The sequence below is a fragment of the Carcharodon carcharias genome, chromosome 11, assembly GCF_017639515.1.
Source record: "Carcharodon carcharias isolate sCarCar2 chromosome 11, sCarCar2.pri, whole genome shotgun sequence".
NCBI classification, from domain to species: Eukaryota; Metazoa; Chordata; class Chondrichthyes; order Lamniformes; family Lamnidae; genus Carcharodon; species Carcharodon carcharias.
The window spans coordinates 162778672-162791924 of NC_054477.1; the positions used below are offsets into that span (position 1 = coordinate 162778672).

Consider the following 13253-nt stretch of genomic DNA (forward strand, 5'->3'; position numbering starts at 1 on the left):
CAATCAACTTGTCCTAATCATTGTAAGTGATTGGGGAAAATGCAACATGGTATATTTATAAACTACTACATCCATAAGATTATTACAACAGGGATTCTACTGTGTCGTGCAGCCTGAGAGAATGTTCTATCTCTCAAGATCTTTCCTAACCAGCCCATAGTTTGATATGGTAACCTCAAACAAGTAATAAAGTATTGTGATAATGATAAAGCTCAAGTGGATCATCTCTCTAGGATTTGATTTTTTCCAATCGAGCATAAATCGGCCACACAGTTAAGGGAAGGTCAATCGATTTTCATGGTTAGGTCTTCATTAACATTAAATCAACAAATTTCCAAGTCAGATCAGTTTTTTTATGGACAAAGGGCCTATTTGTTGCTTCGTATCAAAACATCTACCCAAACTATACACAGTGTAAACAAAATAATAATTGATTGCTCTTTATCCTTGGTGGATAATATTCTTGTTTTGTGATTGGGTGCTTTCTTAAGGCTTTTATATAAAAAAAAATTGCAAGTAATACTTTAAAAAAATCTTTATTCCAAGTAAAAAAAATCTTTATTCCAAAGTAGTGGTAATAACTACATTATAAAACACATTCCAATTTTAAATAAGCTCAAATATGGTCAGATGTTCCAAGAGTTAAGTGTAAAAGAATCCAGTATCCTTCATTAATATTTACATGTTTACGTCCACTCATCATTTTCTTCTTATTGGTCTGTTCACTTTGGGTTGTCCCCGTCTTTTCTCTCTCTCTTCCCAGCCACTCTGTTTTAATTCCCTTGAAAGCTGTAAAGGAATGAAGTTGCTCGCTTCTATTCTATTCTTCTCTGCCAATTTTCAGCTCCCAGCGAACAGACTAATTTAACTTCATTTAAAAGACTTCAGTAAGCACTGGTCCTGGAATGCAGGCCTTCTGATCAGTGGTGTTTCAAATCACAGCAAATCTGATAGGATAGAAAGCAGTATACAAAAAGTGTACAAACCCAGTATTAGATATCAACAATAAAAGGGAGTCATGGGAATATAAGATTGCTAATATTGCAGTTGCCTGCCTTTGCTGATTTAGACCAGTCACTGGGAATTCTAAAATTCGAGATTTTTAAAAGATTTAAGCAAATCTTTCTTCCTGCCATAAAGACAGTCACATTCAATAAAGGTTTCCATTTTTTTAAAAGTACAATTAACAATTAGGATACGTGAAAAATAACAATTTCATCGAAAACAGTTTAATTTTGTTAAATTCTTGACACAACATTCTCCTGTGCATTCCATTTACATCAAGTAAAAGTTCGCCAGAGTAACTTCTTTTCATGTGTAATAAGGAGCTGAAACCATCTGTTTGCAAACTGAGGCCTCAAGTCCTGCCCCTTACCCGTAATAACTGCAACTCAATCACTGAGCTGATAGTTTCTGCATCATCAACTCTCAGTAGAAAAGGGTTAAAAATGTGATGACTTAGAACTGGTTTAATAATTTGGCTTTTAAACAGCCTCTAAAACCCCCCCCAAAAATTTACGGAATATTGCATTAATGCTCAGAATGCAGCTAGCCCTGAAACCATCAATGTAGCAAGCACAGCGAATCCAGACAGGCTGGTCATAGATCCAGAACAGCGAACATCTATAAAGTAAAATCAAAAACGTTAGTTTAAAATTATGACCAACTAATTTTCCCTATAAATGAAACAGTGCAATAACCTTCAATATTATAAAGGATGATTTTTAATTTATCATCTTTCATGACTTCAGGATGTCCCAAATTGTTTTACAGTCAATAAAGTACTTTTGATTACTGTTGTAACGTAGGAAACGTGGCAGTCATTGTACAGCAAGCTCCCACAAACAGCAGTTAATGATTAACGAATCTGTTTGTGATGCTGAATGGATAAAAGTTGCCAGAGCAGCAGAGAAGGCTCCCCATTTTGTCAATATAGTGGTCATGCCCATAGATTTATGCGCATCCTCTTAGGGTAAATGAGACTTTGGTTTAACATCTCATCCAAAGGCAGTAGGAGCGGTAGCACAGCACTCCCACAGTACTGCACTGGAGGGTCAGCATGGATTATGTCTCAGATGTGTAACTTGAACCACAACCTTTTGACCTTGAGGTGAGAGTGCTACTCCACTATTGCAAAGATACCAACAGGAAGAGAAATTTAAGCAACATCACAGTTCTTTTTAAGGAAAAAGAAAACAAAGCCTTATCTGCTAGGAGTTAATTATCAGGGAATTGTGCTCTCAAGTTAGAATTTCTGTCCAAGCAGGTCAATTAGGCTCTGAGCACCACTTGAACATTCTGCAGAAATTCAAGATTTCTTTGAACAATTTTTCCTGAGCAATTTTAGAAATGGGTTATATCTGGGTGATGTATTTTAAAAACAGAATTGGGCACATAGATTAAAGTCTTGTGGCCATAACTACTAAAATAGCGTAAACAGAAATCAATAGAATGTTTCTATTCACACATGAGTGTTTGCATCATTTTCTGTAACTGTAACCTAACCAGGTAGGAAGCTGAGGGGTGCAGATTGTCTCCCTCTGTTTTGTATGTTGCCCAACTTTACTTCCCAAGGACCTCGAAGCAGAGTGATCCAGTCAGATTGCAGCTGGGCAGGCAAGGTTAAATTTATTCCCAAATTTTCCTTCAAGCCAGAGGTAGTTTCTCTGAAATCACCAACTACATATTGGAAACAGATGGTCCAATGCAGTCGGTCAAAGATTACTCAGATGATCACCTCATTACACTTTTCTTCATCTCCTTCCCCTACCCAGTAGATAGTAATACATTTTAGACAATATTATTTTATTGTCCAATATGGACCTCCCCAGCTCACAGCTGACAATTAATTTTGCTCTGTCCTGCTGAAGGATATGAATTGATAATGAGTACTCACAGATTTTTTCAGAAGTCAAATTTAGCCAATAAATTTCTTTTCTCTGGGCAACAGTCGCTCTGCAACAGAAAGCATTGGCTTAAATATCAAATGGATGAAATTGAAAGGCAGAAAAAGACCACAAAGCTTGCCCTACACCTCATCATAGCCACAGGATCATGACCGGACACTTGCTCCCTGCAGCCATGTAATGTCCTGAGAGAGTGGCACAAACCCCAGGACAAATAGGGGAAAGCATTCCTCTATGATTGTACCCCCCCCCCCCCCCCCCCCAACCCCTCCCTCCACCCTCTGCAGCCTCCCTGCCCTCAGGCAATTGAAACCAGTCTAGGAGACCTCTCAGATCAACCATTATCTGTTAATCCACTTACTTTCCAAATCTGCCCATATCAGGAACCAGTCAAGCTTCTGCTTAGGCCAATGCAGAGTCCTTACCCGCTATATCAGCTGGCAAGGAATTCCAGAGCAAAAACAGAATTACCTGGAAAAACTCAGCAGGTCTGGCAGCATCGGCGGAGAAGAAGAGTTGACGTTTCGAGTCCTCATGACCCTTCGACAGAACTGCTGCCAGACCTGCTGAGTTTTTCCAGGTAATTCTGTTTTTGTTTTGGATTTCCAGCATCCGCAGTTTTTGTTTTTATCTCAAGGAATTCCAGAGATTCAGTACTCTCTGGGAAATGAAGATCCACCTAATATCTAGTCTATACAATATATTTTTTCCAATGTTTTGTATCCTAACCCATGTTGGACTGAATAATTTTGCCCCTGAAATTTTCCTCAAGACATTAACTCTTTTCAGGTGCCATTCTACAGCACAGAATCTCACCCAAGTGACTGTCCTCACACTCTGTTGGGTTCAATTTAACCCAAAAGTGCGTTTGGTTTGAGTTGGGTAGGGTTCAGTTTGTGTAAACACTGAACTTCTTGCTCATTCAAAGCAAAGTCTGGGGCTCTCACATTTCCACTGGGTAGAAGCTCAGTTGCAACAGTCAAAAGGCAGTTTTTGTGCCATTTCTCAGGTGAAGATGATCCTCAGTGTCAGTTTGAAATAATTTACCAAAGTTGTTTGACCACCTCAGGTCATTTCTGGGTTTGAACCAGCAACAAAATACTTACAGAAATACAACAGCTTTCTCAGTGCAATTCTCTAAAGATGGTGGAATCCAGGTGTAAATGGTGGTGTTGGTTTTATCAGCAATGTTTGAATGAGTAATTGCACTATCAATCCTGCTGAAGCACTGTAACAAATGTAATGCAAGAGGTTAGTACACAAAATTACAATTGGCCAGGATTTGCTGGGGCAAGGCTTCTCGCAACCAACCCTGTTAGACTATTTCTCCCTTACCCTGCAACTAAATGATGAGACCAAAAGATCATAAATAGGAGCAGGAGGCCATACCTCCCTTTGAGCCTGCTCCATCATTCAATAAGATCATGGCTGAACTTTTAGATCGACTCCACCTTCCAGCCCTATCCCCATATTCCTCTATTCCCATAGTGCTAAAAATTGTCTCCATTTTGAATAAACTCATCCACTGAGCATTCACAGCTCTCTTCACTAGAGAATTCCAGAAATTTACAATCCTTTGAGTGAAGAAATTCCTCCTCATTTTAGTCTTAAATGGCTGATCCCTTATCCTGAAACTATGCCCCCGCATTCCAGAGTCTTCTGCCAGGGAAAAAGGCAACTCAACATCTATCCTGTTAAGTCATCTCAAATGTTATGTTTCACCAAGATCTCCCCATTCTTCTAAACTCCAGAGAATACATCCCTATTCTATTCAATCTCAGAGAACAGACCTTTCATCCCAGAATTCAATCAATCAACCTAGCGAATCTTTATTCCATGCCTTCTAAAGCAAGTATAGTTTTCCTTAAGTAAGGAGACAAAAACTATAACAAAAATGATATTCCAGGTATGGTTTTGTCAAAGTGCTATATAATTGCAGCAAGATTTCCTTATTCCAATACTTCAACTTTCTTGAATTAATGGCCAACATTCCATTTGCCTTCCTAACTGCTTCTTGTACCCACATGTTAAATTTCTGTGATTCACATACAAGGACACCTCCACCTGAAAGTTCCCCACCAAGTCACCATCCTAACTTGGAAATATATCACCGTTCCTTCACTGTTGCTGGGTCAAATCTTGGAACTCTATCCCTAACAGCACTGTGGGTGGACTGCAGAGGTTCAAGAAGGCAGCTCACCACCACCTTCTCAAGGGCAAGTATGGATGGGGAATAAATGCTGACCTAGCCAGTGATGCCCACATCCTTTGCACAAATAAAAAGACACCCAAACCCTTCTGAAGAAACCAACAATCTAGCTCCTTACCTAAAAAGACTTAAGGAGGAAGATTTAAGAAAGAAGCAAAAGGAGCCAGAGAAAAGGAAATAGGGTGCGTTAGAATCAAATCAGGTACAAAAAGAGAGGTAAAGAAATAATGGATTAAGGGAGAAAAGTGACAAAAAGGAAAAGTAAGACAAATGTAAAATAACTTGTTTAAAATCTCAAACAATTCACAACCTGAAGAAATGAGATTCCAAACTTTAAAATGTACCCTTTCTGGGCCAGAGAGGTTGATTGACAGTCATTAACAAATATTGCATCATTAAAAGGATATTTGTGTTATTAATTACAAGACTTTACTTTCTGCTGAGAGTTTAATGGGCAAATTCAGAAATATCATGAAATTCTTAGAGATTTTAGGACAAGTTTGAACCCCACTCTGGAGCTCCAGTTCTGAATTCTGCGTTTACATCTACACCCAAGTCCAGTGGGTGTGTGTGCCTCCATGACACCCAAGCAACCATTCTCCTTCATCATTTGGATTACAGGAGCCCATAAACTCTCCTGCTGTATCAGACTGAACAACCATCACCCCAACTTGGATGGTGTAAAGATAGTTACAGCCATGGATGGATCATTAATGTCACACCTGCCAGACTGTTAATTACCCTGTGAATCCTTCCACTGCTTATTCTCCAAGGTCTGATATGAGAACACTAACAAGGCAAAATCTATAGCAAAAGCAAAAATCCTTGTTGACTGAATTTTAAAACAGCCTGACCATTATTAGATACTTATAAATGCAGGTATCAATGTAAGTAAAAACAAATTGCTCATACCGGTATTGTTTTCGTATTGTCTGGTGGTGTTGCCCATGTACCAACCGCAGTATTGGCATTGGGGTATCGTGCTTCCAATAGGATGCCTTTGTAGTTTGGGCCATTTATGTAGACTGAAAAGGAAAAACAGGTTTTTTTTTGGGTATTTGTACTTTATATTTTACTGCTGGCAGCCCATCAAATTTGTACAGGATTTATTGTCCTGCTGAAAAATATTCATGTGTGTAAACAGAATTTAATGGGAAGTTTCATCAGGTGAAAAGATTAATGAGCACAGAGGAAACAGACTTAACACTTGAATATCGGCTTGCTGTACTTGAAAAGTCTGTTTCAAGTAGTGATCAGGGTCATTGAATCCAACAAGACAGGAACAGCGCAGTGCTGTCTCCACAACCCCTGCCCTTTACCCATTGCCCCGCAGATTTCTCCTTTTCAATTATTTATCTAATTACCTCTGCTTCGATCGCCCTTTCAGGCATTCCAGATCACAACAACTCACTGCATGAAAAAACAAATCTCATCTTGGCCACTGGTTCTTTTGCAAATTAAATCTGGTTTCAATGCCCCTGCTAGTGGAAACAGTTACTCTTTATTTACTCTATCATCAATGCTCTTCAATTAGAAATTCTAGAAGGCATAGCATGTACACAGCAGATACCCATCCATATCAAACTGAGGCATCTGGATATTGTCCTGTCAATTCACCACCCCCTCCCCCACACCCCCACCTTTATAAAATGTCTACATATTAATTTATAATTTGCATCGTAATTAACCCTTTACCATGTGCTGTAGCAACTCTCCTATCATTACAAATCTACAGCACAGGTTTACAGCCCCAGACCGGTAATGGACACCTGACCACAAACCAGCCAGTAACTAACTGCTCCCCAACTACCCAGCCAGTAACCAAGAGGTCCCCAACCCACTAACCAGCCAGTAACTAACTGCTCCCCAACTACCCAGCCAGTAACCAAGAGGTCCCCAACCCACTAACCAGCCAGCAACTAACTGCTCCCCAACTACCCAGCCAGTAACCAAGAGGTTCCCAACCCACTACCCAGCCAGTAACCAAGAGGTTCCCAACCCACTACCCAGCCAGTAACCAAGAGGTTCCCAACCCACTACCCAGCCAGTAACTAACTGCTCCCCAACTATCCAGCCAGTAACCAAGAGGTTCCCAACCCACTACCCAGCCAGTAACCAAGAGGTTCCCAACCCACTACCCAGCCAGTAACTAACTGCTCCCCAACTATCCAGCCAGTAACCAAGAGGTTCCCAACCCACTACCCAGCCAGTAACTAATTGCTCCCCAACTACCCAGCCAGTAACCAAGAGGTTCCCAACCCACTACCCAGCCAGTAACTAACTGCTCCCCAGTCCATTAACCAGGCAGTAACTAAACGATCCCTATGGCAGTAAGTGGTCCCCTGCCCATTAACCAGACATAGAGAGTAGCCAGTGCAGCCCCACTCCTACCTCTCACATTTGAGCCTGAGTTTTGAGTCATGATGGAGTGCGGGGATGGTCCAGTCTGAGAAGTGATCCCTTGGTGGCGGGGAACCATATTCTCACAGGAACCCAGCGGAGCCCCGGTGGGTAAGGGCCAGGCAGCCGGCCAGCAAAGAGCGAAAAGCCCAAGGGCAGCGACTGCAAACAGCTTCCCCATCTCTGCAGTGCTCCCGGGTTTCAGTCTCTCTTATAGAGCACTCACTCCAGGCGGGGCCATGAGCTCACTCCACCCAGTTCCACCCTCAATACTGAACCCAACCAAGAAACAACTCCACAAGACGGGCCATGTTCAGCTCTCCCGCCTTTACTGAGATTTTAACTCTTCACAAACCATGAAGCACCTCCTTTAGGCATCTTCAGAATGCTCAACCTCCATTACTTTGTTACCGTGCAGACACAAATATTTGCATTTCTGTGGCGCCTCTTGCGACCACTAAAACACTTCACAGACAATTAGGGATGGGCAATAAATGCTGGCCCCAGCCAGCGAAACCGACATCCCGAGAATAAACTTAAAAAATTGAAGCACTTTTTGAAATGTAATCAATTGTTGTGATGTCGGAACACCGACAGACAAACTCCCACTAACAGCAACGCGTAGTGATGTTCACTGTGTAATAAATATTTCGCCTGCCTCTAGTGCCATTGGATCTTTTTCATTGACGATCTGACAATTCCTCATCTAAAAGAGAGAGAGAGAGAGAGCTCCTCCAACAGTGCAGTACTCTGCCGGGAGTGTCTGCTAGATTTTTATGTTCCAAGTTCTGGTGGGGGACTTGAACTCATAACGAACACAGAGATAGGAATGCTTCCCTACTGAGCCCCCCAAATAGCACTTCATTTATGCCAAAATGAATTGACAGGAAAGAGGTCGAACGTGGTTTTAATTCAGGGTGCGAAAGGGAATCATCCCCTTTTACGCACCAGTTTTGCACTGCACACAGTTTTCCTTTGGTATAACAGGCAGCAATCTGTTTACCTGCCCATGTCCCTGTTGATGATGACCAATTTACCCACATCTCTCGAACAGTGTCTGCCAGTTTAACGGGGGCAACATTAAAGTGGCAAATGGTTTCAAATCCACCACACACCCTGTTCATTTCAAACGAATAAGGGAGAGGGAAAGGCTGATGGAGAGGGAGAGAAAGAGGGCAATGGGAGAAAGAGATGGCAACCAGAGAGTGGGAAGGGGAATGACAGAGTGGGGGGGGGGGGGGGCAATGGGAGAGAGGGAGGGTGGTCAAGAGAGAAGGAGTGAGGAGGCTGACAGAAAGGGAAATGGGAGAGAGGGAGGGTGACCAGCAAGAGAAACAGAGGCTTAGAGAGAGAGAGGGCAATAGAGAGAGGAGGAGCAGAGAGAGAGAGTGGGAAGTGGTGAGGGTGAAGGAGAGGGCAATGAGAGAGATGAAGGGATAAGAAAGGGAGAACAGAATGAGAGGGGATCAGAGTCTAAGAGAGCTGAGAGAGGGAGGGGGAGTGATAAAGAGAGAAAGACTGACAGAGTGAGAGATGGCGGCTGGAAGTGAGAGTAAGTGGCTGAGAGGGCAGGTAAGAGAGGGAGGGAGCTATGAATGGAGCCTTTACACAGTGGACCCACAGAATCAAAAAAGGGACAAATTGGATCTCTTTCAAGTCACAGACATAATGGGCTGAATGGCCACATTCTATGCTGTATGATTCTATGTTAGTATGCTCCATGATAATATTCTTAGACAGAGATTTGTGCTGTAAGGAACCTTAATCAGTAATTTGTGGAAAAAAGTCAGTCCAGCTGATCACTGTCTCCCAATTTGATTTAGTGATTAGATAGTCACACAGGCATGAGGAAATCAAACTGCTTCTCCAATTGTGCACCTGTAATGAGAAGCTCAGTGTTAGAACAAAAGCAAAGTACTTGCATTTCTATAGCACCTTTCATGGCTCCCGGATGTTGCAAAGCACTTCAGAGCTAACGAAGTACTTTTAGAACTGTTGTAATGCAGGGTGTATGGCATCAACTGTGCGCACAGCAAGATCCCATTAACAGTACTGTAATAATGATCAAATGTTCTGTTTTAGTGATTTTAAAGAATAAATATTGGCTAGGACACTAGAAAGAACTCCCCTACTCTTCTTGGCAATGGTGCCATACATCCTCCTGAGAGGGCAGACGGGGCCTCAGTTTAACATCACATTTGAAAGATGGCACCTCCAACAGTGCAGCACTCCCTCAGTACTGCACTGGGAGTGTTCAGGTTGCTGGGGTTGGGACTGAACCCACGACCTGCTGACCCAGCGATAATTGCTAAGTGGTTCCTCTGTGTGCCAAGAAAAAATGTATGTAATTTTCAATGTGCCGACGGTGGGAAATGTGACAATATTTTGATGATTGATGGCTTGGCAGAAAAAAATAAAAAAACATTGTGAAAATGACATGCACTTTTTTGTGATGAGGAAGGAACAGATACAAATTAAGGTTGACAAATGTAATTGCATTGAGTAACTTTTAAGGAAGTTGTCTTTTCCAAATAGTATCAGGTCCTATTCATTATAGTTGAGAAACAAGGAAGCAGGTGAAACAGATACTAGGGCGTATCTCTGTAAATTATAATGGGCCGATAATGGGCAGGATAAATTCTTCAGATAAGAAGATGGAAACTATGTCACAAATTTTGAATAAAATGAACAGACAGGTAGTCTGAGAGATAGAAATCCATCAACAACCGCTAGTATATTAGCATGGATTGAGGATGAGTTAACAGATGGAAAACAGAGACTTTGAATAAACAGGTAATTTTGCACCCAGAATGGTAATGACCTGGAGATTACTCCCTTTGAGGGTGATGGAAGTGGAGATGATGAATGATTTCGAAAGGAAATTGGATGGGCACTTGAGGGAAAGAAACTTGCAGGGCTATGGGGAAAGAGCGAAGGAATGAGAGTGACTGGGTCGCTCTACAAAGAGTGAGCTCGGACTTGATGGACCGAAAGGTCTCTTTCTGTCCCATCTATGACTCTATTTTCAGGTTGAAAGGCCAGGCTGTAACTAATGCTGCAAGGATCAGTGATGGGACCTCAGATATTTACAATTGATACCAATGACTTGAATGAGGGGACCGAGTGTAGTACATTCTGCTGCTGATAGGTGTGAAAGTAACCTGTAAGAAGGACGCAAAATAGCTTGCAAAGGCATATAGACTGGTTAACAAGCATGAAAATGGAGTATAATGTGGGGACTTGTGAAACTATCCTCTTTGGTAGGGGAAATGGAAAAGCAAAAGTATTTTGTTAAAGGTGAGAGGCTGCTGGTGTATAGAGGGGTTTGAGTGTTCTTGTACACAAGTTACAGAAAGTTACAGGTACAGCAGGCAGTTAGGAAGGCTAATGTTATGTTAGCTTTTTTTGCAAAGAGGTCGTGTACAAGAGTAAGGAAGTCTAGCCGCAATGACATAGTGCTATATGTATAAGTATAAACTATACATACACGTCTCACAAGTGAGACCCACACCTGGAGTACTGTGCACAGTTTTAGTCTCCTTATATAAGAAAGCATATATTTGCCTTGGAAGGAGTGCACTAAATGTCCACTAGATTGATAGCTGGGATGAGGAGGTTGGCCCATGAGGAGAGATTGAGTAGAATAGGCCCCTATTCTCTGGAGTTTCAAAGAGTGAGAGTTATCTTATTGAAACATATAAAATTCTTAGAGGATTTGACAGGGCAGATGCTGAGAGACTGTTACCCCTGGCAGGAGAGGGTAGAAATAGGGGTCATATAGTCAGGATGAGGCAAAATTTCTTCACCTAGAGGGTTGTGAATCTTTAGAATTCTCTACTCCAAAAGAGCTGTGAATGCTCAGTCGGTGAGTATATTCAAGACTGAGATCTCTAGATTTCAGGGCACTAATGGAATCAAATGTTATGGGTATGGGGTGGGAAGGTGGAGTTGAAGTCAAGATGTCAAATGACCTACAGAAGCTCCTATTTCTTATGTTCCCCCTTTGCTCTCTTAATTTCTTTTTTAAGTAACCCCCTGCACTTTCTATACTTCTCTAAGGTTCTGCTGTCTTGAGCCCTCAGTATCTACCATAAGCTTCCCTTTTTTCCCTTATCCGACCCTGTACATTCCTCAACATCCAGGGTTCTCTGGACTTGTTGGTCCCACCCTTCAGCTTTATGGGAACATGTTGGCCCTGAACTCTCACTGTTTCCTTTTTGAATGACTCCCACTGGTCTGATGTAAACTTTCCTACAAGTAGCTCCTCCCAGTCATTTTGGCCAGATCCTGTCTTATCATATTGAAATTGGCCTTCCCCCAATTCAGAACCTTTATTTCCAGTCCATCTTTGTCCTTTTCTATAACTACCTTAAATCTTACTGAGTTATGGTCGCTATCATTGAAATGCTCCCCCACTGACACTTCTATTACTGCCCAGCCTCATTCCCTAAAACTAGGTCCAACACTGCCCCCTCTCTTGTAGGATTTTCTATGTGTGGCTTAAAAAGCTGCCCTGGATACATTTTAAGAATACCGCCCCCTCTAAGCCTTTCACACTTTGTCTATCTCAGTTAATATTGGGGAAGTTGAAATCCCCTACTATTATTATCCTATTATTTTACACTTCTTTGAGATTTGCCTACATATCTGCCCTTCCATCTCTCCCTGGCTGTTTTGGGATCTATAGTATACTCCCAGCAATGTGATTGCCCCATTTTTGTTTTTAAGTTCTACCCATATGATCTCATTTGAGGAACCTTCTAAGATGTCATTCCTCCTCATTGTAGTAATTGATTCCTTTGATCAATATTGCAACACCACCTCCTCTTTTACCCTGTCTCACCTGAAAATTCTATACCCCAGAATATTGAGCTGCCAGTCCTGCCCCTCCCTCAACCATGTCTCCATGATAGCAATGATATCATATCCCCATGTGTTAATTAACACCCTCAACTCACCTGCCTTACTCGCAAGACTCCTTGCATTAAAATAAATGCCATCCAGCCTTGCCATTCTCCCTTGTGCCTCAATTTGACTATATACGCTCTGCCTTCCAGACTGACTTGATTTTTGTTTTATACTTGTCCGTGCATCACTATACCTCCACTCTGTATCCCATCCCCCTGCCAAATTAGTTTAAATCCCCACCAAGTTGTTCCAAGTGACCAGGAAGGCGCTGCCTGAAAGGGCGGTGGAAGCAAATTCAATAGTAACTTTCAAAAGAGAGTTGGATAAATACTTGAAAAGGGAAAAAAATGCAGGGTTAGAAGGGAATGGGACTAATTGGATAGCTCTTTCAAAGCACTGCTACAGGCACAATAGACAGGATGGCTTCTTTCAGTGCCATGTGATTCTGTGATTCTGTTTGGGCAATGGGCCTAAGTTCTGTGGAGTTTGAGGACTGGGTTGTAAGGGCTTTGGAGCCAGTTCCAGCTTCATGTTGAACAGGGAAATCATTTCACACTGTTTATTAGATGTGTGGCCCACAAATACTGTGGCACTGAGGGAAAATTCTAGCAAGTTGTGAAAGATTCTATTGTGATAATGTTTTGTAACTGTTGCAAAACTAAACATTATTTATACCTAAATAAGAGGCTGTCGACAGAGTACGGTGAGACAGAATAGAGGGTGTGGCTGCCTTTAAACGTGCTGTGGTACTTAATACAATGCTTGACATTATGCACTGTGAGATTACATTACATCCTGGGTATGCAATCCAGAGAGACCCAAGGAAGAGG

General features: G+C 41.9%; 1 protein-coding gene across 1 annotated transcript; it reads right to left on the reverse strand.

The window, feature by feature from the left end:
- Positions 1-520: 520 nt before the first annotated feature.
- LOC121283789 (putative defense protein 1) lies at positions 521-7719 on the reverse strand. The gene is made up of 5 exons (XM_041198500.1): positions 7507-7719; positions 6028-6140; positions 4013-4134; positions 2897-2955; positions 521-1623 (listed from the first exon to the last, which is right to left on the reverse strand). Exons 1-5 carry the CDS (start codon positions 7694-7696, stop codon positions 1538-1540), a joined length of 570 nt encoding a protein of 189 aa, XP_041054434.1. The 5' UTR covers positions 7697-7719; the 3' UTR covers positions 521-1537.
- Between the last annotated feature and the right edge of the window lie 5534 nt (positions 7720-13253).

Excerpts from the sequence above, each read along its gene's own strand:
- LOC121283789 (XM_041198500.1), bottom strand. The coding sequence starts at position 7,696 with ATGGGGAAGCTGTTTGCAGTCGCTGCCCTTGGGCTTTTCGCTCTTTGC. Across the intron at positions 4,135-6,027 it reads ACAATACGAAAACAATACCG|TGCTTCAGCAGGATTGATAG; the intron begins GTATGAGCAATT and ends CATTTGTTACAG. Across the intron at positions 1,624-2,896 it reads TTTGACTTCTGAAAAAATCT|ATGTTCGCTGTTCTGGATCT; the intron begins GTGAGTACTCAT and ends TTTACTTTATAG.